Below are 27,485 nucleotides of genomic sequence, written 5' to 3'. Positions count from 1 at the left end.
GGGGAGTGTTAAAGAATAATCCCACATGGATCAATGAGTACAAAGATCTTGGGTTTATTAGTTGGGAAAGAGGCCTCCTAACTTGACTAGTCATTTTGGGATGAGCCTCGATCCAACTTTAAGGAGGCCCATTGCTCATGCTTATAAGCCAATACTATGTTTTAGCACTTTTCAATTTGGGACTTTTCCCACTTGACTCTCCACCTTTATGTCTAGGCTTTCACATAATGGGCCTGAGACGTGGGCACAAATTTCCATAAAGCATACAACACAAAACTCCACCTAATGGAGCATACAAAACTTTAAACAATGGAGTACAACACACAAATAACTTGGGGAGTACAAGTTGAGCCTCAGCCCCCACACGCATCTTGCTTTAATACCATTGTTGGGTCGAACCCGGTTTCATTCCAAAATGACTAGTCAAATAGGAGGTCTATTACTCAACCTTATAATCCAATACTATTTCATAACACTTTTCAATGTGGTTTTTTTTTTTCTACTCTACTAGATGCAATCAGAAAAATATGTATAACACAATTTGTGATCTTAGAAGTTCTGAGCTTAGTTGTACAATTTAGTTATTTTTTACATAATTGATTAGAATTTATGTATTGAGTGTATCATCATAAACAGAATTTATATATTAATTATGAGATGTAGGTAGTGTTTAATTTTTTATCTGATCGAAGTGATGCTTTTTTTTTTTTTTTTGGAGTGAAGTGGTATTCATTTGAACACCAGTTTGTGCATGTGCAAGTACATCTATTTTTGTGCGCTCTCTCTCTCTCTTCTCCTAGATGTGCAAGTACAAATATTTTTATGCTTCTCCCCAGGTTGTGTGGTGTTCTTTCTTCATACATGTGACCATATTGAGGAGGCCACTTCCCATATCTGATGTCGCAGTATCTGAAGTGATTGTGAGCATTCTCTAAATGTAATTTTCGTTCTACTGATAAGGTGAAGTTGTTCCTTCATTTGCATGCAGATTCCTGATTGATCTAATCAGTCTTCTCAATCAGTGAGTCAACACAGTTGGGATATCAGAAATGGTAATCTATCATGGAACCATTTTGTCTACTTCCCGATATTAGTGACATGCCGGCTGGTGATTCATTCTTTTTGGTTCTAAATATTCCTGTTTTGAACAATCACGCAACATGTATTCAGTGATTGTTGTTTTTTAAGTAATTGCTAGTTACTATATCTATATTGTCAATGTTGACTTTTTTTTGTCTTGGTTCTTTGCAGGCAACACTTGCTGATTCTTTTTTGGCAGATTTGGACGATTTATCTGACAATGAAGCACCTTCTCTGGTGAGAATATGATTTTTTATTATTTCTCTTTATTTGTAGGATACCTTTTCTTCTTTTTTCTTTCTCTCTCCTTTTTTTTTCCAGCACTATGATGGGAGCATACATCTAGGGTACTCTGCTCCTTTTGGTTGTAGCAATTCAATAAATGCTAAGTGGCAGTTTATCTTCAGGGGTTCAGTTTCAACTTCTATCATTTCTGTGAACCCAATCTTGTGGAAGGAGACTGCAGTCATTATCTGCTGGGTGTCCAATTACCTTCTCTCCCCCTTGATGTTTTATTTAACTTTATCCTGAGATAACGGAGTTAGGTGGACTGAAAATATATCTTGGATGCTTTCAGAAAAAAAAAAAATCTTGGAGCCACAACGCTTATATTTGCATAACTCATAGCTGATTCTTTGAGAAAGAATGGAGTTTCTGAACATCTTGCTGGAGGGAGGGGTGTTTTTGAACAACATCTGGTATGGAAACACTATGCCTTTTATGATATCTTCTTACTAGTTTCTATGTTTGATTATTAACATTTTTATTTATTTTCAATATGTAACTTCAATGGGAGGTCTTGATAATTTTTTCTTCTTTGTGAAAACTAATTGTTGTTGTAAAAAAAAAGTTAGGAACACTTCTTTTCATGGTAGTCTTTGATATATTAATTATTTGAAACAATATCATATTGCCTTTCTACTTTTGATGATCACCATCATGCAGGATGATGAAGGTGATGATGTCAGACATATAGAAGAAGATGCTGATGTGGGCATGCCTGATATAGAATCTCTTAACTATGATGACCTGGATAGTGTATCAAAGTTGCAGAAGACACAACGTTATATGGACATTGTACAAGTAAGTGTTCAAACCTTCAGCATTGGTGTTTTTTTTTTTTTTTTTTCAATCTTCCTCAAACGGCACCTGCCTCATTATTCCTCCTTTTTCTTTGTTTTTTTCTTAGAAGTAGAGGTTAAAATAAAAAGGATAGGTTGAAATTTCATTGTTATATATTTATTTACCCATGCTGATCCATTGGGCTGAGGCTCTAATGATGATGTTGATGTACATAGCAGCACCATATACTCTTTTTTTTTCTCCGTTTACAGTCTGGATGCCTCATTATATCTTTAGTATTTTGAATTTTTATACTATTAGGTTAAATTATAGGAGCAGGACTCATGTTCAGCAAGCACAATCCCTGTCAAGACACCTGACAGCAATATGTGTAAATTTTTTTGAAAGTTTTATAAGCTCAAATAAGTAATCTTACTCCATTCTTTAAAGCTTTTGTCTGGTCTAGTTTGATTCACTTCTGGTAAACGATATTTTTATAATGCAAATAAAAATAAATATGTAAAATATACTCTTAAAAGAAAGTTGGCCATGCAGTTTAGATGCTATAACTGTGAGGCTTCGACCATTTGAATGATCTTGTACTCAGCTGTTCCTGTCAGTTGTTTTTGTACCAATATATACACTTATGATCAAGTTCAAAACTTGGGCCAATTTGTTTTTTTTTTCTTTTTCTTTTTGAAATGGTGATATCTTTGTTGATTAACTTAGGAATAGTGATACAATATAGGGTAGAGCATAAAGTACAAGAGCTCAAAGAGCTATAGCTTAAGCAGAGGCCTGGAGGCGAAACCATCTCTGGATGTCCCTTACTTTTGCCAATTTATCGGCTTCTGAGTTTTATGATCTTGGAATCTTCTTCCATACTATTCTCCACTCAAGTATTATGTCCCTGATCTCGTCAAAGAGAGGCTTTAGCTTTGTGGGGCAGCCACTGGATTGCTCCCCCATCCGATGACTACAGATGAGTCATAAGTGAATTGCTGAAGTGCAGTTTGTAGAGTCTGATTCCGGCCAGTGATACCCTAGCTTCAGCTTCTTTAGAATGGCAGGTTCCTACTGTGCCTGAGTAGTCCAGCTGAATGACATTAGAGTCCCAAATTAGGCAACTCATGCCTGCTGCCCCAGGGTTGCCAAGGGATGGCCTATCAAAATTCAATTTTAATCGCTGTGGGGAGGGAAAGTAGCAATCTGTGGATGCTACTGTCCCGCTGTAGTGTGCTGTTGACTATTTTCTCTAGGACTTCCCCAATAGATGTTTTTTTCCCCTGAAAAGTTTGGTTGTTTCTTTCTAGCCATATGTGCCATGGCAATGCAGCAACTGCAGTATTCTATAATGCTTTCCCGTAGGGATCAGGAATGTCTTTGCTGGAGGAATTATGTGTATGTTTTGGGCTTGAGTAGTGGTATGTTGAATTTAGGTTGGATGGCACCCAAATTTCATTGCTGAAGTTACAATGTGGGGCCGATATGTTTCTTGTTATCATCTTTTAGATATATCTGTTTTTTAATGCTTTTCTGATGATCTTTTTCTTTTTCTTTGCCTATCCTTTGAGTTGGCTGTAATGTCTTTTTTTATAGTTGCTGAAGAAAAGAGATCACATCAAACTAAAAGTTGTGTGAATCTTCTTTTACCACATTCATTTTGTTGATCATGATGTCCTGGATACTAACTGTGTCTTTTACAAGATTAGATGTCATTTCCTAAATGGGGCAGAACTGACAAATTTGGATGATGAACTGCAGAAAGTTGAAGAGGGACTTGAAAAGGTGTCTGATATTTCAAACCATGGTCTAGTGTTGGAGGATGATCCTGAGTACCAACTAATAGTTGACTGTAATGCCTTATCAGTTGATATTGAGAATGAAATTATTATTATCCACAATTTCATCTGGGACAATTATCGCTTAAAGTTTCCTGAGCTGGAATCCCTTGTGCATCACCCAATTGATTATGCCCGAGTGGTAAAAAAGATTGGAAATGAGATGGACTTGACTCTAGTTGACCTTGAAGGACTTTTACCATCCGCTATTATTATGGTTCTTTCAGTGACTGCCTCAACTACCACCGGTAAGCCTCTTCCTGAAGAAAATCTGCAAAAGACCATTGATGCATGTGACTGAGCTCTTGCTCTTGACTCTGCTAAGAAGGTGTTAGACTTTGTGGAGAGTAGAATGGGGTATATTGCACCAAATCTTTCTGCTATAGTTGGAAGTGCAGTGGCTGCAAAGCTGATGGGCACTGCTGGTGGGTTGTCTTCTTTGGCTAAGATGCCAGCTTGTAATGTTCAACTTTTGGGTGCAAAAAAGAAGAACTTGGCTGGGTTTTCCTCCGCAACTTCACAATTTCGTGTGGGCTACATGGAGCAAACAGAAATTTTCCAAAGCACACCTCCTGCATTGAGGATGCGTACCTGTTGGCTTTTAGCTGCAAAATCAACACTTGCTGCACGAGTGGATTCTACAAGAGGGGATCCCACTGGGAAGACTGGCAGGGATTTGCGGGAGGAGATCCGTAAAAAGATTGAAAAGTGGCAAGAGCCTCCTCCTGCAAAACAGCCAAAGCCTCTTCCTGTTCCTGATTCAGAGCCCAAGAAGAAGAGAGGTGGTCGTTGTCTCTGGAAGATGAAGGAAAGGTACTCTGGTTTGGTTTTCTTTGCTGTACTGATATGCATGGCACTTTTTGATCTGGCAATGCCTAAGGTTCATCTGACATGCACCAAACTGATGTTGTTGAGGTGGTTGCTGGCATTGGTGGCCTCATTACATTTGCTCCTTCCTTTGGGTTGGGGTGATATTATGTTATGCATCTTATTGGTGGCTACTGGGTCATTGCACCAACTGTAATCTGCTTGCTGGGCTCTCTGAATTACAATTTGTATAAATGGACTTTCTATAACTATTTCTTGTCATCATACTTGTCAAAACTAAATGTTTTCGGTGTCGGTCATTTGATGTACTCATCATATACATTTTGCAGTTATGCTGTAACCGATATGAGAAAGTTGGCCAACTGAATGCGGTTTAGAGTCCCAGAAGAAAGCTCTTTAGGTATGGGCATCCATAAATTATGTGGCCATTGAACTGACTGAAAGAAGGTGACCCAATGATGGTCTGGCAAGTGCTAGTACATTAAGAAGGAAGATTTATGTAGCTAACCCTAACATAGTTGGGCAGGCGCTAAAAACGTTGTAGGATGATGATGACAATGAACTGAAGTGCGCATGACATGTTACAGTAATTTATTATGTGCCATCTAAGAGTAGCAGTGCATATATTTTATATGTCTTCTTATAATAGAATGAAATCTATTGACACTTACTATGTCTTCTAAACCTCCAGTAGTTAATTTTTGTGCTTAATGTTAAGCGCATGACTCTTGTTTACTTTTGTTGTTAATCTCATTATCAGCTTGAGAATTTTACTTAGAAGTATTGTAGAAAGCAATCCCTAAGTTTTCTATTACACAGATTAGGAAAGTTACATTTATTTTATCTTGTTGGAGCAGTCTCATACATGGATTTTCTGAATATGTAATTCCAAATGTTAATGTTGTGATATTCTTTTTACTGCATATAGGGGATGGTCTTGGTGAAGGGTACGGTATGCTTGGTCAGGCTGGAAGTGGGAAGCTGCGTGTATCAGTTGGTCCGAGCAATCTTGCTGCAAAAGTTGCTAAAAAGTAAGTTGCTTTCTTTGCCTTCTTACTGCTATCATGCCATAGATATGTTTAGCACTATAGTACTAAATAATAAAGTTTGAAAGAAGTTCATTACATTTCTCTTGTGCTGTTTAATCTAAAATCCTTTTTGTTGCTATTCATTACTTACTCTTTGCACTGTAACTTCTTCCTACTCTACCTTTATAAATCTGCTTCTCAATATTTCAGGTTCAAGGAAAAGCACTATGGCAGCAGTGGGGCTACATCGGGTTTGACTTCAAGTTTGGCATTTACATCTGTACAGGTGAATCTGGCTTATCTGCTTTTAGTTGCAACTGTTCTGGATGTAACTTGGTGCTATGACAGGACTTGCTATTTTATGTTTTATTTTTTTCATTTTGAGGCTTAACAGCACTTGCTTTTAGTTGAAAGCATTTGCACAAAATGCCGCTTCTTTTGTTCTGGCTCTACTATTTCAGTTGTTATTTCATAGATATTCTTGTTTAGTTTGGACTCTTAAGCTATCACTTCTTTAACAGTTCAACAGGATTCATATGAGTTTCAAAGGACTGTTTTTAGAGATCAAATATAGACCTAGACACATCCTTTTGTCATTTTAGTCCGTCTGCTACATGAATAGTGTTGGAGCATATGGCGTATATATACTTAGGTTTGGAGGGGTATTTTTGTATAGGGATATTTATGTATTTTATACACAAATACATCTAGGGTTTAGTATAAAATATTTATGTAACCCTAATTGAGAAATAGTGAAAGTTTTCCGGCCGTCGCTTCAGTGGATGTAGGCATACTACCGAACCACCGTTAAATCCCTTTTGTTCTTTGTTGATCACGTTGTTGTAGATCAGACAGAGAGGGAAATCACACAACAATTTGGTATCGGAGCTTCAGGAAGAAACGGGCAACGACGCAGGCAGATTTCCAGTTCAGCGATGACCCGTTGTGAGGAGTCTCTGTTTTTGGAAACAGAGGAGTTTGCACGGTGGGCGAAAAGAAATTTCTGATGACGAGACCGGAGCTTCGATCCTTCTCTTGCTCCAGCTCCGACATTCCGTTCCGATTTGCGAAACACCGGCACACTGACGCTGTTATGCCTTCCGCACCGGAGGTTTATCCGTTGCAACGGCACCTCCATCACAGCACGTTGTTGTCTTCCGGACTCCCAACGCCGAGGCTTGAAGGCTTCTGGACCTCCCGTCGCACAACCACTCCTTCGCACTCCTCCGTCACAGCGCCCCCTTTTTCCCCGGTTGCAATGTTGTCTCTATCGTAGAAGTCCCTGCAAATCCGTCGCTATGAGGTTTCACCCGAAGAGGAAATCCCTCTTCTAAAACCTGGAAACGATGGACCTCGCCGTCCAAGAGGTGTTCTCTGTCGGTGACGTGTCACCGAAGACGATGCCATCGAGGTCGCGATTTCTCCCGTCGTTGTGAGAAATCGCAGAAAGAGGAAACTTTTTTTTCTTCTCGGAACTTGACATTTGATGCAGGCGCACCTATCGAGGTCTGCAACGCGTCCGTCGAGTTGCGCACTCTGTGCACACATGAGGTCGTTTTTTGGTGTTTTCTGTACAGACGCCGAAGGTGCATAGGTAGCGCTTGAAATCCGGGCCTTTCGCGCGGAAAGCCCAAGTTAGGCTACGATGACTGGGGTTTCTTCTGCCAAATTTGACGGAACTGGGAATTTTGGATTATGCAGAGGAGGGTGAAGGATCTGTTAGTGCAGCAGGGCATGTTGAAGGCGCTATACGGAAAACAACTGGGAGGAATGGATGATATGGATTGGAAAGAAATGGAAGCGAAGGTTGTGGCGACTATTAGGCTTGTTTTGCTAATGACGTGATTGTCAGAGTGGTTCCGTCCACTCTTGTGAACGGTGACTTTCCACACTTAACCGACTAATCGTTTAGGTTGTATTGGCCAACCTCTTGACATCGGGAGTTCTGGGGCATGCCACGTCCCGTGTTCGAATCCCGTGAGAGGCGGTAAAGAATGGGCGGGGTGGGTGTCAGAGTGGTTCCATCCACTCTTGTGAGCGGTGGCTTTCCGCACTTAACCGACTAGTCTTTTAGGTTGCATTGGTCAGCCTCTTGACAATGATGTATCACGTCATGGATGAGGAATCACCAGCGGAAGTTTGGTTGAAACTGGAAGTCGGTATATGTCCAAGTCGTTGACGAACAAGTTCTATCTTAAGCAGAAACTATATGGTCTTTAGATGTCAGAGGGCTCGGAATTGAGCCAGCATATCAACGTTTTCAATCAGCTAATTAGTGATTTGAGGCGGGTTGATGTGAAGTTTGAAGACGGAGACAAGGCGTTAATATTACTGAATTCCCTACCTAATTCTCCTACGTACGAAAATTTGGTTACGACTCTGATGTCGGGAAAAAAAACTCTCAAATTGAAGGATATCACAAGTACTCTATTAGGCTTCCATCAGAGGAAGAAAGCCAGTGATGAGATTTCACAAGGTGAAGGACTTGTGGTGAAGGGTAACCAGGAACGTGGAAGAACAAGTCTCGGAATGGATCGAGTAATAACAAATCTCTGTCTAAATCTAGGAAGAGGAAGGATATCACGTGTTTTAAGTGCGGGTAAAAGGGGCACATAAAATGGGATTGTCCAGAGAAAAAGAAAAGGAATGCAGAGAACAAAGAGGGTCCATCAAAGTTTGCGAATGTAGTGGAAGAAGAAGACTCAGAGAGTGGTGATGGGGATATGTTTTCTGTTTCATCCAGTTCAGATCATCTCAGAGATTCTTGGATTCTGGATTCAGCATGCTCTTGTCACATGACACCCAATAAAGATTGGTTTCACACCTACAGGTTAGTAAACTCTGGTTATGTTCGGATGGGTAACATTGCTTCATGCAAAGTTGTTGGAATAGGGAGTATAAAAATTAAAATGTTTGATGGTGTGATTAGAACATTGTGACTTTAGACATATTCCGGATTTAAGAAAGAAAGTGAGTAAAAGTGTCTTAACAGTGATAAAGGGGCAGAAACTATCTGGAAATATCTATACACTACAAGGTACGACAGTTGTAGGTGGAGTTGTAGCTGTAGAGTCTGAGTCAGACTGTACAGTCTTGTGGCATATGCGGTTAGGTCATATGGGAGTGCGTGGGATGATAGAGCTTCATAAGAGAAATCTATTGAAGGGTGTCAAAACATGCAAGCTTGATTTCTGCAAGTTTTGTGTTCTTGGGAAACAGACTTGGGAAACAGAATAAGGTGCAGTTCAAGGCAACCACACACAAGACAGAGGGAATTCTTGACCATGTTCATTCAGATGTTTGGGGGCCAGTGAGAGTAGTATCCCGAGGAGGACACATGTATTTCGTGACCTTTATTCATGACTACTCACGAAAGGTTGGGTGTATTTCATGCAGCACAAGTCAGAAACGTTTGCCAAGTTCAAGTTGTGGAATACTGAAGTAGAAAACCAGACAGGGAAGAAGATAAAATGCCTCAGGTCAGACAATAATACTGAGTACATAGATTCAAAGTTCAAGGAGTTGTGTGAGACACTTTACAATACACAAGACACCACAACAGAACGGTGTGGCGGAACGGATGAACAAAACAATAGCTGAAAGAGCTAGATGTCTCAGGTTGAATGCAGGGCTTGCAAAGAACTTTTGGGCAGAAGCAGTGAATATGGCATGTTTCTTGATTAACAAATTACCAAGAGCAACACTAGATGGGAAAGTATTAAAGGAGATGTGGACAGGCAGTGAGGTAGACTACTTTAGCTTGAGAGTGTTTGGATGTCCAGCCTATGTCCATGTTTCTAGTGAGGAGAGGTCGAAACTTGATGCAAAGTCTAGACAGTGTAGCTTTCTGAGGTATCAGAAAGGGGTGATAGCTTCAAGCTCTTGGATCCGAAGGCAAACAAGATGGTGATCAATAGAGATGTGGTTTTTGATGAAAAAACCATGTTACAATGTACTCAGGAAGAAGAGAAACAGGTGCCAGAAACTTGCAACACCAATGATCATGTGGTGCAGGTGGAGCTAGAAAACCATGGTAGAGAAGAGGATGCTCAGCATGTAGAGAGTTCTAGCTCAGGTGATCAGCAACATCACAGTATAGCCATAGATAGACCAAACTCACTATCAAGCCACCTACCAGGTATGGTTTGAAGATTTGGTTTCTTATGCACTTATTACTAGTAGCAGGGATCCTACTACTTTTCAAGAAGTAGTACAAAACCAAGAGAAAAGTAAATGGATGGGTGCTATGATGAAGGAGATGGAGTCTTTGCATAAGATCCAGACATGGGAGTTGGTGGAGCTTCCCAAGGGGAAGAGAGCAATAGGGTGCAAATGGGTGTATAAGAAGAAAAAAACAATATAAAAAAAAGAGGGGAAAAAATTCAAGACTCGTCTAGTAGCAAAAGGTTACTCACAGAGGAAAGGGGTTGACTATGATGAGGTCTTCTCCCCAGGTCTTCTCCCCTGTGGTCAGACACACCTCCATCAGGGCAGTGTTGGCGTTAGTAGCACATTTAGACATGCAGTTGGAGCAGATAAACGTAAAAACAACTTTCCTTCATGGTGACTTGGAGGAACAAATTTGCATGGTGCAGCCAGAAGGGTTTAGTCACCTTGGACAAGAACATTTGGTCTGTAATTTGAAGAAATCACGCTATGGGCTGAAGCAGTCTCCGAGGCAGTGGTACAAGCGATTTGACTCTTACATGATCCAGATTGGCTACAAAAGTCGTGAGTATAATTGTTGTGTTTATGTGAAAAACCTTGATAATGATTCTTTTATTTTTCTGTTACTTTATGTGCAATATGTTGATTGCTGCAAAGAGTATGAGTGAGGTCAACAAGTTGAAGACTTTGTTGAATAGAGAATTTGACATGAAGGATTTGGGTGTGGCTAAGAAGATTATTGGGATGGAGATTCACAGGGACAGAGCTTCCAGGAGATTATGGCTGTCTCAGCATAGCTATGTTGAGAAAGTGTTGGACAAGTTCAGTATGGGTAATGCAAAACTAGTAAGTATAGCTTTGGCGAATCATTTCAGATTGTCTACCGCTCAGAGCCCGAAGACAGATGATGAAGTTCATGACATGTCAAAGGTCTCATATGCCAGTGCAGTGGGGTGTTTGATGTATGCTATGGTTTGTGCAAGACCAGATTTGGCACAAGCTGTCAGCGTTGTTAGCAAGTTTCTTTCAAATCTGGGTCGACAACATTGGGATACAGTCAAGTGGATTTTCAGATACTTGAGGGGTACTACAGACTATGACTTCATGTTTAGCAGCCAACAGAGTGACCCTTCAGTTGTAGGATATGTGGATGTAGACTATGCAGGGGACTTGGATGACAGGAGGTCTACCTTAGGTTAGGTATTTACTCTTGTGGGAGGACCTATTTGTTGGAAGTCCATGGTACAGTCTATAGTTGCACTATCTACTACTAAGTCAGAGTATATGGCAGTAGTTGAGGTTGCCAAGGAGGCTTTGTGGCTTACAGGGTTGGTCAAGGAGCTGGGTGTCCAGCAAGGTGGAGTTCTATTGCATTGTGATAGTCAGAGTGTCATTTATTTGGCGAAGAACCAGGTGTATCATGCGAGGACCAAACACATAGATGTGAGGTTTCACAGGATTAGGGAATTGGTTTCATCAGGTGAACTACTATTTGAAAAAGTTCACACTTCTGAGAATGCAACAGACATGTTGACAAAACCTGTTACTATAGATAAGTTCAAGCATTGCTTAAACTTGATAAATGTCTCTAGTTACTAGATGGGAGACGGCCCTGACCTATTGTTCCAGGTGGAGTTCTAGGTTATGCTTTTTTTTTCTTAAGGGGTAGATATTCGCCAAGGTGGAGATTGTTGGAGCATATGGTGTATATATACTTAGGTTAGGGGTATTTTTGTACAGGAGTATTTATATATTTTATATACAAATACGTCTAGGGTTTAGTATAAAATAATATGTAACCCTAATTGAAAAATAGTGAAAGTTTTCCGGTATACTGCCGAACCACCGTTAAATCCCTTTTGTTTTTCATTCTTGTTTGATTTCTTTGTTAATCACGTCATTGTAGAACGGACAGAGGGGGAAATCGCACAACAAATAGATTGAAGGGATGTAAACTTCTAGTCATAACATGTTCTTGTTAATTTGCCAGGATCATTTTTCTGTATCAGGTAATTTGTGACTTCCATAAATGTTATAAATTTTCTGGCTCGTGTAGGCATTATTCTAGTTATTACTTAGTTTGCATTTGTTCTTGATGATATTTATGAGCATGTAGGATTGGATCTTGTATTGCTATATTGTGGACCTCAATAAGACCTAGCCTTTTTGGATTCTACGTATGAAAACTTAGGCCCTGCTGTTTTTCTCTTGCAGGGTATTGAACTCACAAATCCACAGGCACATGCAAGTCTAACTTGGAAGTGGTACTCAAAGCACCTACTTTTCAGAGAAAGGAACTTTCTCAAAAATCAAGAGGACTTTAGGGAAGCTACTCAACTCTGTGTGTACATTCACTTTAACTTTGCTGGGTTTGAGCCTCATGTTCCTCAACCTGTACAAAGACCCTACTGTTGGATGAAATACTCAATGTAAGTGATCTGAAGCTTGGTTCTGAGCGTTTACTTGTTTTCTGAGTCCTTATTGGCAATCTCAGTGACTAGTCGTGCTGCTGAAAGGAGAGCTGTAACGATAGTTCATATGCTTGGTAGCCATCCAAATACTGTCACAAGTCATCTTGTAAGCCTATGAACCAAAGTAATCCATGCACCATTACCTGTGTTTCTTGTGTAGATCATAACTGGGGCAACTGTGCGGATCTTGTTTTACAGCTATCATTTGCTACATTTTACATCATTATAATCAGAAATGCAGTGACTTGATGATCACAGCATCAAAAAATTTGCAGTTAGTTGGCTGAGAAGTTGAGCATGTTATTGGTACTGGTGAAATAGACGAAGATTTGCACTGATTCTTCAATTTTAATTATTGTTCAGACGGTTGGAGTCTGAGAATAGTGGGGAAAATTCTTTCCCGAAGGCACCTCAGTCGCGGTTCTTACTGCAATACTGAGAGAATGCTGCTTGCTGATGTTGTTCATATCTATTATGTATTGAAATTCGGAAGCACTGCTACATACAACAGTGGCATGTGGGGTTTCCACGTAACCAAGCCGGATTCGTAAAACAAGCCGTCGATGAGAGTGTCGGAGGGAATCGACGAAGGTGTTGCAGCTCACTGTGAAGATTTTTCCGACTTGGGTTCTGTTGCTCGAAAACCATGCGAAAGCGGCGGCGAAAAGAATTGCTCTCAAGCAACCCCCGGCGGCTTCGGCGATGGCCAGCAGCTCCATTTTTCTGAAGAGGGAGTTCCCTGTTATGGTCTCTTCCACCACTACCCCGGCGAATGCGATCTGCAGAACATGAAGATAATGACAAGGTCAAAGACAAAATTAAAAAAATATTTTCAGGGGCATTCCGAGAATTGAACTCGGGACCTCTCGCACCCTAAGCGAGAATCATACCACTAGACCAAATGCCCTTGTCAGCCTAAAAGCAGAATATAATTTTATATTACAAAACTAAAGAATATAGATTAATTAAAAACACATCAAGTCTGTAAACGTACCATGGCAAACCAGCCGGAGATGATCTCGGAGTGCTGGCTTTTCCTCGAATTCTCTATGTATGACAGAGGAGCGGCGACACATCGATATGTCTCTTCTCGTCCTAACAGCTCCGTCACGGCCGAAGCCATACGATCTGAGAATGCACAACCGGCTGGAGCACGATCTTCGAGAGCACCTCCGGCGTGTTAGCGAGCAAGCGAGTCAGCTTCCAGCTCCAACTCAGCAGCTCATGAGGATTCATAATCATCTACACAAGAATAATTTTTTGGAAATGATACTTGTACAGAAGAGGTGCTTTCTATTGTAACAAACTCACGTAGTCTGCACTAACATCATGCACAATTTTTGTTTGTTATTTTGCCTCATTCATTGTCGGTAAGTCCTGTTTATAAAAAGAGTCATGTTTATTTTGCCTCAGGAGATATGAATGAAAAGGTTGATTTTCTGAACATCTCTGTTTTTCTTATTTTATAAAGTCGTCTCTGTTTTTACTTTTTATTAGAACTTCTCTGTTCTTACATGGTATCAAGAGTTGTTAACAAACATATTCCATGGCCGACGATGCCTCTCTTCCTCTTACTCCAAATCTCCCTCCCCTCCCCTCTTTTACCTCATTTCAATCACCTTGTTTCCGTTAAACTCATCCATGACAACTATCTCCTTTGGCGAGCTTAGATGGTTCCATATCTGAAAGGCCAACGGCTGTTTCAATTTGTCGACAGGACAACATCGCCACCTCCTCGTTTCTTACCATATCAACACACACCCAACCCAGAATACCTTGCTTGGTCTCAAACTGACCAAATCATCCTTAGCGCTATCTTTTCTTCCTTTATCAGATAATCTGATTGCATAGGTTGTTGGCAAATCCACAGCTGGGATGCCATTGAAAACTCTTTACCTCTCAATCTCATGGCCGAATCATTCAATTACACTACCAACATGCTACAATCTAGAAAGGTTCTCTATCAGAGTCTGATTATTTTCAAAAGGTCAAGCATCTTTTCAATACCATGAGTGCCTCCGTAACACCACTTTCTCAACCGGAATTTATCTCCTACTTGTTGGATTGAACAATGACCATGATGCTTTTGTCACCTCAGTCACTACTTGTATCGATCCCTTATCCCCTGAAGAAATCTACAACCTGCTACTTACCCATGAGAGTCGTCTCTCTCACTCATCTCACTTACCACCCACCATAGATTTATTTGCCAACTTCATTGTCTCTAATCGTAGTCGAAGTAATACTCATGGCAATAATCGCAGGGGTTATCGGTATCAACCGGAATTTATCTCCTACTTACTTGTTGGAGTGAGTAGTGATTATGATGCTTTTGTCACCTCAGTCACTGCTCGTATTGATCCCTTATCCCCTGAAGAAATCTACAGCCTATTACTTACCCATGAGAGTTGTCTCTCTCACTCATCTCTCTGACCACCCACCATGGATTTATCTGCCAACTTCACTGTCTCTAATCGTAGCCGAAGTAACACTCGTGGCAATAATCACGAGGGTTATCGGTATCACGGCAGGGGACGCTACAACTCCACCTCATCAAATACCTTTAACACATCTACCCAGCCTTCATCCCTAGCCCATTCCAAACCCACCTATCAAGTATGTGGAAAGGTTGGTCCCACTGCCATCAAATGCTATTATAGGTTTGATCGTGCAATCCAAAGTGAACCGCCTTGCTCTTTCATAGCCAACTTCACCACTATAGCATCTACCCCTGATCAATCCTAGTATCCAGATATGTCAGCCACAACCATCTTATCTCATACCTCACCCATCTCCGTATAAACCCCACATCCTACTCTGGTACAGATCATATCTGTGTAGGTGATGGCACTGTACTCCCAATTACGAACATTGGTGATTCTGAGTTCACTTCCCTCTCTCATTCTTTCTCTCTTAAACGATTACTTCATGTTCCTAACATAACAAAAAATCTGATTTATGCCCGTCAATTTTGCTTTGATAAATGTGTTTTCTTTGAATTTTATGATTCTTATTTCTTTGTGAAGGATTCAAGGACGGGGACTCCTATTCTTCATGGTCTCGTACGTAATGGTCTCTACACTTTTCTAGCTTTTCCACCTTCCTTTGTAACGTCTACACATCAAGCCTTAGTTGGTGAGCGGACCACTTCTTCTTAGTGGCACTCTCGACTCAGGCACCCTTCTATGTGTCTTGTTCATCGTATTATCTCTCAACAATCTCTATCGGTCTCTGTCCATGATTCACCAAGTCTCTGTTCAGCCTGCTGCCAAGCCAAAAGCTCCCACTTGCCTTTTCAATCATGCCATCGGCGATCCACCAAAACATTGCAACTTCGTTATTCTGGTTATTCTGATGTATGTGGTCTTTCCTTCTTGTGAAGGCTACCGTTATTATGTTAATTTTTAAAATGATTTCACAAGGTTCACATGGTGATTTCCAGTAATACAAAAAATTGATGTCTTTTCTATCTTTGTTTAATTTCAAAAATCTATTGAGTTGCAATTTAATTCCAAAATTTTATCTCTTTAGAGTGACTGGGGTGGTGAGTACCGTGCTCTCCACACCCTACTTCAACATCAAGACATCAATCATCGAATTTCATGTCCCCATACCCATCAAAAAATAGGGTGGTGCAACGGAAGCACTGGCATATTGTTGAAACCGGATTAGCGTTAATGGCTCATGCCTCTTTACCTTAAAAATTCTAGGCTGATTCCTTTCACATAGTGGTCTACTTAATTAACGATCTACTTGCGCCTCTCCTTGATCTTCAATCTCCTTTTGAAAAAAAAAATCTCGCTCTCCCGATTACTCCATGCTCAAAGTGTTTGCTAGTGCTTGTTGGCTTCATTTGAGGCCTTACAACCGTCATAAACTTGATTTGCATTATGTTCAGTGTTTATTCAGCTATTCATTAGCTATAGTGGTTCCCACAAAGGCTACAAATGCCTCCATATTTCCTCTAATTGACTATATCTGTCCCGTGATGTTGTCTTTGAAGAAAACTGTTTCCCATTCAAATCCATACCAGTTACTCCTTCCTGGCCCACTTCATCATCTCTACCCTCCATTCTGGGTCCCCTTCCTATCCAAAGAACCCCATCCAGCCCTAAAATCTTATCTTCATCCACCACCAAGCCTACTAACACTACCACCCAAGGCCCTCCAAATAATTCCATATCTACCTCTCAATCCAGGCCCACTTCACCCACTATGCCAAGGCCCACCCCATTGTCTCTGATATCTAACCCTAATTCTCAAAATCAGAGTTCCTCATCGTCGTCTTCTCCCTCGTCTAATTCTGAGTCTTTCTCTCTGCCTCCATCTATCATCACTTATTCAAAAACGAACTCACTTCGGCCCAAACAGTTTACAAATGGGACAATGTTATTGTTACTAACCATCACTCCAAAAGACCGGTCTGTTAGCGAAAGCGTAGCATGCATATTAAAGACAAGTCATTCCAACACTCCCCCGCACGGGGAACACCCGTGTACAAATGCAAATGCACAATCCCACCTATATGGGGACGGCCAAAGGCAAAGTCCCACCTATTCGGGGACGAAACAAAGACAAAGTCTCACCTATGCGGGGAAGAAACAAACGGGGGGAGTGGGACTTGAACTCGAGACCACCTACTCTGATACCATGTTACTTACTATTGCGCCAAAAGACCGGTCTGTTAGCGAAGACGCAACATGCATATTAAAGACAAGTCATTCCAACACTCCCACGCATGGGGAACACCTGTATATAAATGCAAATGCACAATCCCACCTATACGGGGATGGCCAAAGACAAAGTCCCACCTATGCGGGGACGAAACAAACACAAAGTCCCACCTATGCGGGGACGAAACAAACGGGGGGAGCGGGACTCGAACTCGAGACCACCTGCTCTGATACCATGTTACTTACCATTGTGCCAAAAGACCGGTCTATTAGCGAAGGCGCAACATGCATATTAAAGACAAGTCATTCCAACACTCCCCCGCACAGGGAACACCCATGTACAAATGCAAATGCACAATCCCACCTATACGGGGACGGCCAAAGACAAAGTCCCACCTATGTGGGGACGAAACAAAGACAAAGTCCCACCTATGCGGGGACGAAACAAACGGGGGGAGCGGGACTCGAACTCTAGACCACCTGCTCTAATACCATGTTACTAACCATTGCGCCAAAAGACCGGTTTGTTAGCGAAGACACAACATGCATATTAAAGACAAGTCATTCCAATACTCCCCCGCACGGAGAACACCCGTGTACAAATGCGAATGCACAATCCCACCTATACGGGGACAGGCAAAGACAAAGTCCCACCTATGTGGGGACGAAACAAAGACAAAGTCCCACCTATGCGGGGACGAAACAAATGGGGGGAGCGGGACTTGAAATCGAGACCACCTACTCTGATACCATGTTACTTACCATTGCACCAAAAGACCGGTCTGTTAGCGAAGGTGCAACATGCATATTAAAGACAAGTCATTCCAACACTCCCCTGCGAACTCGAGACCACCTGCTCTGATACCATGTTACTTATCATTGCGCCAAAAGACCAGTCTGTTAGCGAAGGCGCAGCATGCATATTAAAGACAAGTCATTCCAACAGTTATGGCCACTGCCATAGAGCTATCTTTGCCATAGAGCTATCTTTACCACCACATCTAGCCTCATCCCTAATGAACCCCAAAATTTTACCAAAGCTACCAAACACCACCAATGACATACAACCATGAAGGATGAATTTCAGGCACTCATGGAAACTCAAACCTGGACACTGGTTCCACCCACTTGCATAAAAAAATTGGTTGGTTGTAAATGGGTTTTCTACCCCAAGCGGAACGTTGATGGTGTCGTGGAGCGTTACAAAGCACACCTTGTTGCAAAGGACTTTCTCCAGCAGGAAGGTATAGATTTTTATGAAACCTTTAGTCCTATGGTGAAACCCGTTACCATTCAGACTATCCTTACTCTTGTTGTTATTGTACAATGGCCCCTTCCACAGTTAGACATCTCTAACGCCTTTCTGTACAGTGATCTTTTGGAACAAGTCTTCAAGACTCAACCTGTTGGATTTGTGAACCTAGATTATACGTCTCATGTCTGTCGCTTGAATAAAGCCATCTATGGCCTTAAACAAGCACCCAAAGCGTGGTTCTCAAAACTGAGCACACAACTTCTTGAAATTGGTTTTATCCAATTTGTTTCTGATTTTTCTCTTTTCATATAAACACACTTCTATTACTTTGTATTTTCTTGTGTATGTTGACGACATTATCCTTACGGGATCTTATCCAAAAGCAATTGCATCTGTTCTCAAGACACTCAGTTAGTCCTTTTCAGTTAAGGATTTGGGTCCCTTTCGTTTTTTTTCTTGGTTTAGAAATTCAAAATTCGTCAAAAGGTCTTCATCTCTTACAAACAAAATAAATTTGTGATATTCTTAAACGGACCACTATGGACCTAGCCAAGCCTTTTAAAACTCCCATGGCGTCCAACATAAACCTTTCTTGTACTGATGGACCTGCTTTCAATGATCTTACTCTATATCGAAGCACTATTAGCAGTTTACAATATTCGTCTCTTACACGCCCAAATGTGGGCTTTGTTGTGATCAAAACTTGCCAATTTATGCATGCACCTACCATCAATTAGACTACGCTATCTCAAACACACAACTCATTATGGTCTCCTTATTACACTATCTTCCTCCTTTCAACTTCAAGCTTTTTCTGACACCGATCGGGCAGGATGCCCTGACGATCGGCAGTTTACAAGAGGTCATTGTATTTTTCCTGGTTGAAACTTAATTATCTAGAGTTCCAAGAAGTAGCAAATGGTTACTCATTCCAGCACAAAAGCAGAGTATAAAGCTCTTACTAATACCAAAACTGAGTTATTATAGCTTCAATCTCTTCTTCATGATCTGGGTGTTTTTCTTCCTAAGGCTCCCACTCTATGGTGTGACAATTTTGGAACCACGTATCTCTTTGCCAATTCAGTTTTCCATTCACGTACAAAACATATGAAGATCAATTTTCACTTTGTACGTGATAGGGTTACTTTGAATAAAATAGTCATCTATTTTCCGAAATGCCTTGTGATTAGAGTCTACAACAATCTAACAATCTGGTATCAAAGCGGGTTTAGCAACTTCGGAAAAAAAAAATTCGGCGACCTCTTATTCCTGCGCCGCAACCATAGAAACAGAGAGGTTTAGGGATTAAAAGAAAATTTTGAGACAGAATCGGGAAGAGCCTCCCGAAAGCAGAGATGACGAGAGAGCAGGAATCGAAATCGTGAGATCCCTCCTGAGCGCGACCCCTCCGGGAAGACCATTCCGGAGCATCCCGACAGCGAGAGAGCCAGTCGACAGTGAGAGAAGTCGCCAGTGAGATTTCCGCGAGGAGAGGAGCAGCGCCAGCGCGGGGGGAGAAAATAAAAAAAAAGGGGAAGAGGAGAGGAGCAGTACCTGTGCGGGAGGAAAAAAGAAAAAACAGTGGGGAAGAGAGATTTCCGCGAGGAGAGGACCAGTGCCTGCGCGGGAGGAGAAAAGCGATGCACGGGAAGAGAAAAGCGATGCGCGGCATGAGAAAGGAGAAAAGTGACGCGCGAGAGGAGAAAAGCGACACGCGACAGGCACGGGAAGAGAAAAGCGACGCGCGACACGGGAAGAGAAAAGTGATGCACGGCATGAGAAAGGAGAAAAGGGACACGCGAGAGGAGAAAAACGACAAACAAGGGGTGCTTTCTTCGAGAAAAAAAACATAGGCTAGCCTCGAACAAAAACAAAGGAAAAAAAAACAGAAAGACAAAAAAGAATGACTAAAAATTATTATGTTCAACTAGCAATTCTTAAGTTTATGGTCATTATAATCATTGGTCTATACTTATGAAAAAATTTCTTGGGCCATGCACATCTAAGACTCTATGAAGTAAAAGTATCAGGGTTCCATAAGAGTCAAAAGAACACAACTCCAAGTTCTTCGAAAGGAGTTTGAGGTTCTACATATGAAAGAGGGTGAGAGTGTTGATGCATACTTCACTCGAACACTCATCATAACAAACAAGATGAAGATTCATAGTGAAAACATGCAACAAGTGGTGATCATTGAAAAGATCTTGAGATCAATGACCTCAAGGTTCGACTATATTATGTGTTCGATTGAAGAGTCTAATAACTTAGACACTTTAACCATTGATGAGTTGCCAAGCAGCTTACTGGTTTATGAGCATAGGATGAATGGGCATGGAAGAGGAGATGAACAGGCATTAAAAGTGACCTACGATGATAGAAGCAATGGAAGAGGAGGTGGTCGAGCTCGTGGAGCTTATCGGGGAAGAGGTAGACAAACATTCAACAAAGCTGCAGTTGAGTGTTATAAGTGTCATCAATTGGGGCACTTTCAATATGAGTGTCCTAAATGGGAGAGGAAACGAATTATGAGTTTGAGGAGAAAGAAGAAATGTTGTTGATGTCATATATGGATCTTAATCAATCAAGGAGAGAAGATGTTTGGTTCATTGACTCAGGGTGTAGCAATCATATGTGTGCAAATAAGGAGTGGTTCTTGGATTTTGATGAGGAATTCCGACAATCTGTGACACTCAGGACTAATTCCAAAATGGTTGTGTTGGGAAAGGGTAACATTTGGTTGCAAATTGTTGGAGTTACTCAAGTAATCACTAATGTTTTCTATATACCTGAGTTGAAAAATAACTTATTAAGTGTTGGACAATTGCAAGAAAGAGGTGTAGCTATTTTAATACAACATAGAGTTTGTAGAGTCTATCATCCCAATCGAGGGCTTATTATGCAAACAGCAATGTTTGCAAATAGGACGTTCATTTTTCTTGCAAGAATTTTGTCGAAAGCTCCTACTTGCTTCCAAACAATTCTTGAAGACAACACTCACCTTTGGCACTGCAGATATGGACATCTAAGTTTCAAGGGTCTGAGAACATTGCAATATAAGTAAATGGTGAGAAGGTTACCATAGTTGAAGGCACCATCCAAAATATGCATTGATTGCATGGTGGGAAAGCAATATAGAGAAGCAATTCCAAAGAGGAGTTTATGAAGAGCATCACAAAGACTGCAGTTGGTACATGCTGACATCTGCGGACCCAACCCTGTTTCCAATAGTAAGAAGAGGTATTTCATAAGTTTTATTTATGATTACAGTCGTAAGGTGTGGATATATTTTATTACTGAAAAAACTGAAGTTTTTACTATCTTCAAGAATTATAAAAACCTTGTTGAGAAAGAGACATGATTTTTTATTTGTTGTCTACGCATGATAGAGGTGGAGAGTTCACCTCTCACGAATTCAATATCTTTTGCAAAGTTAATGGTATTAGCAGGCAACTCACTACAGCCTACACTCCCCAATAAAATGGAGTAGTTGAGCGTAAGAACATGACGATCATGAACATGGTTAGAAGTACGTTATCAGAGAATCAAGTTCCAAAGAAATTCTGGCCAGAAGCAGTAAATTGGACAACGCATGTGCTCAATAGAAATTCTACATTGGCAATGAAATATATGACTCCTGAAGAAGCTTGGAGTGGTGTCAAACCCAATGTTGATTATGTTCGAGTTTTGGATGCATTGGCCATGTTCATGTGTCAGACAGTAAGAGAAAGAAGTTGGATGATAAGAGTTTTCAGTGTGTGCTGCTAGGGATGAGTGAAGAGTCTAAAGCATATAGATTTTATGATCCGGCGTCCAAGAAGATAGTTGTAAGTAGAGATGTTGTTTTTTAAGAAAATGAGTGCTGGGATTGGGAAAAAAGTAATGAAGAAGCAAGACTTGATATCCTCGAGTGGGGAGATAGTAATGAAGAAGGAAGTGAAGCTAATCAAGTCAAAAAGAATCTGAAAAGGAGGTGATGGCAGAAGGAGGAGAGGGTAGCTTATCTTCAAGTGAGTCACCTGGAAAGAATTCTCCAACATCTGAAGAAAGCTCACCAGAAGGGAGGACCAGAAGAGTATCGTTCTGGATGGAAGATTATGTGAGTGGAGGAAAATTTTCATAAGAAGAAGTTGAGCAAAACAATTTGGTTATGTTTACCTCAACTGCAGATCCGACTACCTTTGAAGAAGTTGTTCAGAGTTCCAAGTGGAGAGTTGCAATGGACTTGGAGATAGAAGCGATCGAAAGAAATGGAACTTGGGAGCTGACAGATTTGCCTAAAGGAATGAAAAAAATTGGAGTAAAAGTGGGTTTTCAATACTAAACTCAACGAAAATGGCGAGGTTGACAAGTTTAAAGCTTGGTTGGTGGCAAAAGGGTATGCACTGCAGCATGACATAGATTATATTGAAGTGTTTGCACATATGGCTAGGTGGGATACGATTCGAATGGTAAATGCTTTAGCAGCTCGAAATAGTTGGAGTGTGTTTCAGCTTGACGACAAAAGCGCTTTCTTACATGGAAAGCTAAATGAAGCAGTGTTTGTTGAACAATCACAAGGTTATGAGAAGAAAGGTGAAGAGTATAAGGTGTACAAATTGAAGAAGGCGTTATATGGCTTTAAACAAGCCCCTCGTATGGTACAACCGGATTGAAGCATATTTTGTCAAAGAAGGATTTGAGAGGTGCAGTTGTGAACTCACCTTATTCATAAAAATAGGAGATGGAGGTAAAATTTTGATTGTTAGCTTATATGTTGATGATCTATTTTTTACTGGTAATGATGAGAGTATGTTTGTTAAGTTCAAGAATTCTATGAAACTTGAATTTGATATGACTAATTTGGGAAAAATAAAATATTTTCTTGGTGTGGAGGTGTTACAAAATCCTGAAAGAATTTATATTAGTCAAAGAAAATATGTAAAAGAAGTTTTGGAGAAGTTTCGGATGGAGAAGAGTAACAGTGTGAAGAATTCCGTTGTTCCTGGCGTTAAACTAATGAAGGATAAAGAAGGAGCCAAGGTGAATGCTACCATGTACAAACAATTGGTTGGAAGTCTTATGTATCTAACTGCAACAAGTCCGGATTTGATGTATGTGGTGTCTCTCATTAGCAAATTCATGGCAAGTCCAACTGAGTTGCATTTGCAAGCTGCGAAAAGTGTGTTACAATACTTGAAAGGTACTGTGGATTTGGGAGTCTTTTATCGCGAGGGTAATGGAGAATTGATGGCATACAGACAGTGATTATGCAGGAGACGTAGATGACAGGAAAAACACTTTTGGTTATGTGTTTCTACTCAGTGAAAGAGTTGTGTCCTGGTCCTCTAAAAAAACAGCCTGCAGTTGCTATGTCTACTACTGAAGCAGAATTTGTGGCAGCTGCTTCTTGTGCTTGTCAAGAGGTGTGGATGAGGAGAGTATTGGAGAAGTTTGGTCATTCTCAAGGCAAGTGTATCATTGTATGATGTGACAACAGTTCTACCATTAAGCTATCCAAGAACCCAATCATGCATGGACGCAACAAACGCATTGATGTAAGGTTTCATTTCTTGCGTGATTTGACAAATGATGGAGTTGTTGAGTTGAAACATTATGTCACACAAGAACAAGTTGCAAACATTATGACAAAACCATTTAAGCTGGATGTGTTCTTGAAGTTACGTGAGTCAATGTGTGTGTGTGTGTGTGATACCACGAGTAAACTGAAACCATTAGTGCAATCAATTTAAGGGAAGAATTGTTGGGGTTGTTAGTTGAATTTGTCCAAATTCTATAATTTAAGATTTGTAGACCACTTACATAATCATTTACCATGTTATTAGGATCATAAGACGTGGGTTGTTTGTTTTTCTATTTTTATCTATTTGTAAGTCTTACAAAAGCCAACAACGTGTTTTTGAATAAGATAGATCCTTCATCTAATTTTCGAATTACCTTGTGATTAGAGTCTACAACATTCAAAATCCTAGATATTGCCTTCATTTCCTATGAGGATCAAGTCTCACCATGATTCTCTTGTTGGACTCATGGTGATCAAGCCAAGTCAGCTTCAAGACATTCCAACTCAACACCTCATGAGGATTCAAAATCGCCATAAGAAGAACTTTCTAAAAATGATACTTGTACAAAAACTAGCGCTGTCTGTGCTAACAAACTCACCCGGGCTGTACTAAAATCATGCACCATTTTTGTTTATTATTTTGGCTCATCCATTGTCAACAAGTCCTGTCTTTCAAAACGAATCCTGTATATTACTCAGGCCATACGAACGAAGACGTTGATTTTCTGAATCTCTTTTTTATGAAGTCGTCTTAGTTTTTACTTTTTATCAGACCTTCTCTGCTCTTATACGGCAGATCGACCGGTTTGAGATTTAGCCTCGGCAGCGCCGACGATTCCATCCGCGGCGAAAACGACGACTTCGGCTGCTGCAACTCGGACCGGATTGTCGGAGCTGCGTATGAAGCGGCGGTGGCCATGGCGGGAATTAGGTAGACTGGGAAGTGGGAGAGGCTGCCGTGGAAGAGGAGGTATGTGAGGGGAAAGAATTTCGGTTGTGCTGGTTTGCGAGAAGTGAATCCGGCAGCCACGTCGGGCTGGAATCTTGAGAGGGAGATGAGTGGTGGCGGTGGGTCCGGGAAGGAAACGTAGCGCTTTCTTCTACGCGGAGAAGGGGACTTCCCTCCCTCCTATTTCTCCACCACTCGAGGAGATAACCCAGTTTTGAGCCACTAAATTAACAAATCAAAGTTAACAGTTTTGAGCCATTTTCAAGTTTGATAAGGTCTTGATGGGATAAATAGATTATTACGTAAACGTAACAAAGTAAAGCAAGATCAAGAAGACGAACAGCTCACTGTCATGACTGACATTACCATCGCCTAAAATACCCATGTCTGAATTATCTTAAAACCTCGAAATAAACCGTTGCAAAGAGAGGAATTAAACGTACGCGTGTCAAGCTGGAAAAGTCAGAAAGAGAAATTACCATGCGAGTTTCGGCTCCCTCGCCGTTTTCTGAAGAAAGGGTGTTTAATTCGCAACTGAAACAATGGATCAGAAGAAACTAAACAGTGAAAACAGGGTTTCTGTCTTTTGTTTTCTCGTAGGGTTGTGCGCCTCTCAAAGGCTCTGAAGGCTCCGAAGCAATCGAGGAACTTCTTCTTGACATCCTGGAACATTAGTCTCACTATTTTTACTCTGCAACGAGGAAGAGATGCGGCGTCGGAGCAAACGTGAAACGGCCAAAGCGCGAGTTTTTAAGCTTGGCCCATCAGAGGGAAGGAGGGGCTTTAATGGCGATGTGCCTTGGACGACGAATGGACTTTCACGTGCTTGTTCAGTGACGATTTGAAAGTCCACAGTCATTCCCTCTTGACAACTGCTTCATTCTAATATGCGTCAGCAAGGGTATAAATGGAAACTTCCATCCCTATTAAAGGAAGAGAAAGACGAAAAAGAAAATAAAAAAGGGGCGTTGCGAGAATCGAACTCGCGACCTCTCGCACCCAAAGCGAGAATCATACCACTAGACCAAACGCCCAGATGCTTACCAAAACCTTTTCAATAGAATTCTATTAATTTAAATTAATTGACAATTTTATGAAAATACAATCGTTCGTATTTCACTATCTTTGCTAAGCTCACAAAAGGTTAAAGCATATACAAACTAGACTAAGCAAGGACCTTCGCCCGTCACATCCTCTCCGTTCAGTTCTTACCCGTCTTGGCGGGACCGCGATGACCGAGCGATCACAGCCGTATAAAAAAGATGCTGAGATCGGGCCCGTTGTTGCCTTCGGGGTTCAACATGTACAGCGTCTCGGAGTCCCTGGACCCCACAACGCGTTCGAAGTAGGCCCGGATATAGGCCAGCTCTGCGTCCTGGCCTTCAGTCTCCGACTTCCCGGGAAGAACTCCGGCGCCCATGGAGACCATCCGGAGCAGCTCCATGACCCCGAGGTCCTCCTCCAAAGGGTCCCGCTTGACGCTGTACCCGCTCTTCTTCCCGTTGCAGTACATGGTCCAGAGGGGTTCTTCGAAGATCTTCGTCTTCTCCTTCTCGGCTCTCTTCTCGCACTCCAGCGCGATCCTCACCATGCCGGAGCTCATCTCCTTCTGCAGCACGTTCGTCTGCATGGCCAGCTCGACGACGAGGAAGGGCTGGCAGCGGGGAGACTCCTGGATCGAGAGGCTGACCCGGCCCTTCCGGCAGCCGAAAAGGGTGCCGGTGACCTTGCACGAGGAGGAGTGACGGCGTCCGTCCGGAAGACCCCCGGGTAGGGGAGGGAGTTTGCAGAGAGGGGTCATGATCGGTAATGAGCGGAAGACGGAACGGACGAGACGGAAGACCTTGGTGGGTTTCGCCTTCTTCTTGTGGGAAGCTTGGAGGAGTTGGGTAGGTGGGCGGGGCGGCGGGGGAGGAGTGGTGGGCTGCGGATGCCTGTTCTCCTCGCCGTTGGGGTTGCTTCTTGGCTCTCCCATGTGAGGTCGTCCCTTCTACATCCTACCATGGGAAGAAGCCATGAAGGCCGACTGTCTCGATTAGCAGCAGTATGCCGGACATTCTTTTCCGATCGTTTTGAGAAGGCCCAAGTCGAGTTTGTTAAATTCGGTAATGGCGAACGTTCTGGGCTTGGCCTCCATATCCGATATTTCAGCTCTGCCTCACATACTAGTCTTCTATTATTTATCCTTGGTCAAAGCTTTGATTTGAATTCTCACTCTTTCTCAACATTAAAACTTAACCCATGAATTATTAATAGGCACAAAGAAAGCAAGCTAATTGAACAAAAAACGACTACAGGGATAAGATCTGCGATGATATATTTCTTATTGATTCTCTCTTTATCTCATTTGTCAGCATCTCACTTTACATCAGTCTTGGACGAAAACACCAAATGAATAAACAATTACCTTGATTCCTTCTCATATTAAAAAGCAGTAAAGAAATTCGCAAGGGCAGCTAAAAAGAAAAAAATAGAGGGAAATGACTCAATCAGTAGCATTGGTTAGAACTAGATTAAAGCTGGAAATTAATATAAAATTATATTACAGCGAGGTTACATAAAAGCTGGATC

At 41.4% G+C, this 27,485-nt stretch overlaps 4 protein-coding genes and 2 non-coding genes across 6 annotated transcripts; 3 read left to right on the top strand and 3 right to left on the bottom strand.

The window, feature by feature from the left end:
- The first annotated feature begins 1,708 nt into the window (after nucleotides 1–1,708).
- On the top strand, nucleotides 1,709–4,284 carry LOC137937104 (U4/U6 small nuclear ribonucleoprotein Prp31 homolog). The gene is made up of 3 exons (XM_068782167.1): nucleotides 1,709–1,778; nucleotides 2,026–2,163; nucleotides 3,907–4,284. Exons 2-3 carry the CDS (start codon nucleotides 2,077–2,079, stop codon nucleotides 4,282–4,284), a joined length of 465 nt encoding a protein of 154 aa, XP_068638268.1. The 5' UTR covers nucleotides 1,709–1,778; nucleotides 2,026–2,076.
- Nucleotides 4,285–4,335: 51 nt separating this feature from the next.
- Nucleotides 4,336–5,177, top strand: LOC137937212 (U4/U6 small nuclear ribonucleoprotein Prp31 homolog). Its single transcript, XM_068782301.1, has 2 exons — nucleotides 4,336–4,796; nucleotides 5,141–5,177. Exons 1-2 carry the CDS (start codon nucleotides 4,336–4,338, stop codon nucleotides 5,175–5,177), a joined length of 498 nt encoding a protein of 165 aa, XP_068638402.1.
- On the top strand, nucleotides 4,372–12,716 carry LOC137937105 (U4/U6 small nuclear ribonucleoprotein Prp31 homolog). The gene is made up of 5 exons (XM_068782168.1): nucleotides 4,372–4,796; nucleotides 5,141–5,211; nucleotides 5,740–5,842; nucleotides 6,050–6,125; nucleotides 12,221–12,716. Exons 2-5 carry the CDS (start codon nucleotides 5,178–5,180, stop codon nucleotides 12,437–12,439), a joined length of 432 nt encoding a protein of 143 aa, XP_068638269.1. The 5' UTR covers nucleotides 4,372–4,796; nucleotides 5,141–5,177; the 3' UTR covers nucleotides 12,440–12,716.
- A 596-nt stretch (nucleotides 12,717–13,312) lies between these two features.
- TRNAP-AGG (transfer RNA proline (anticodon AGG)) lies at nucleotides 13,313–13,384 on the bottom strand. Its single transcript has one exon. It is a non-coding gene; the product is annotated as a tRNA-Pro (tRNA).
- A 12,492-nt stretch (nucleotides 13,385–25,876) lies between these two features.
- On the bottom strand, nucleotides 25,877–25,948 carry TRNAP-UGG (transfer RNA proline (anticodon UGG)). Its single transcript has one exon. It is a non-coding gene; the product is annotated as a tRNA-Pro (tRNA).
- Nucleotides 25,949–26,115: 167 nt separating this feature from the next.
- On the bottom strand, nucleotides 26,116–26,889 carry LOC137937211 (protein MIZU-KUSSEI 1-like). Its single transcript, XM_068782300.1, has one exon. It carries the CDS (start codon nucleotides 26,887–26,889, stop codon nucleotides 26,158–26,160), a length of 732 nt encoding a protein of 243 aa, XP_068638401.1. The 3' UTR covers nucleotides 26,116–26,157.
- Between the last annotated feature and the right edge of the window lie 596 nt (nucleotides 26,890–27,485).

Source organism: Aristolochia californica, unplaced genomic scaffold, assembly GCF_029961685.1.
Source record: "Aristolochia californica isolate CCGP_79_NKW_82.1479 unplaced genomic scaffold, dmAriCali1.0.hap1 SCAF_7, whole genome shotgun sequence".
Lineage (NCBI taxonomy): Eukaryota > Viridiplantae > Streptophyta > Magnoliopsida > Piperales > Aristolochiaceae > Aristolochia > Aristolochia californica.
The sequence above is the reverse complement of the archived record's forward strand: the minus strand, read 5'-3'. Positions and strand labels throughout refer to the sequence as shown.

Coding starts and splice junctions, on each gene's coding strand:
- LOC137937212 (XM_068782301.1), top strand. CDS start 4,336: ATGGGGTATATTGCACCAAATCTTTCTGCTATAGTTGGAAGTGCAGTG. Junction 4,797..5,140: donor CTCTGGAAGATGAAGGAAAG/GTACTCTGGTTT, acceptor TACATTTTGCAG/TTATGCTGTAACCGATATGA.
- LOC137937211 (XM_068782300.1), bottom strand. CDS start 26,889: ATGGGAGAGCCAAGAAGCAACCCCAACGGCGAGGAGAACAGGCATCCG.
- LOC137937105 (XM_068782168.1), top strand. CDS start 5,178: ATGCGGTTTAGAGTCCCAGAAGAAAGCTCTTTAG. Junction 5,212..5,739: donor CCCAGAAGAAAGCTCTTTAG/GTATGGGCATCC, acceptor TACTGCATATAG/GGGATGGTCTTGGTGAAGGG. Junction 6,126..12,220: donor TGGCATTTACATCTGTACAG/GTGAATCTGGCT, acceptor TTTCTCTTGCAG/GGTATTGAACTCACAAATCC.
- LOC137937104 (XM_068782167.1), top strand. CDS start 2,077: ATGCCTGATATAGAATCTCTTAACTATGATGACCTGGATAGTGTATCA. Junction 2,164..3,906: donor GTTATATGGACATTGTACAA/GTAAGTGTTCAA, acceptor GATGAACTGCAG/AAAGTTGAAGAGGGACTTGA.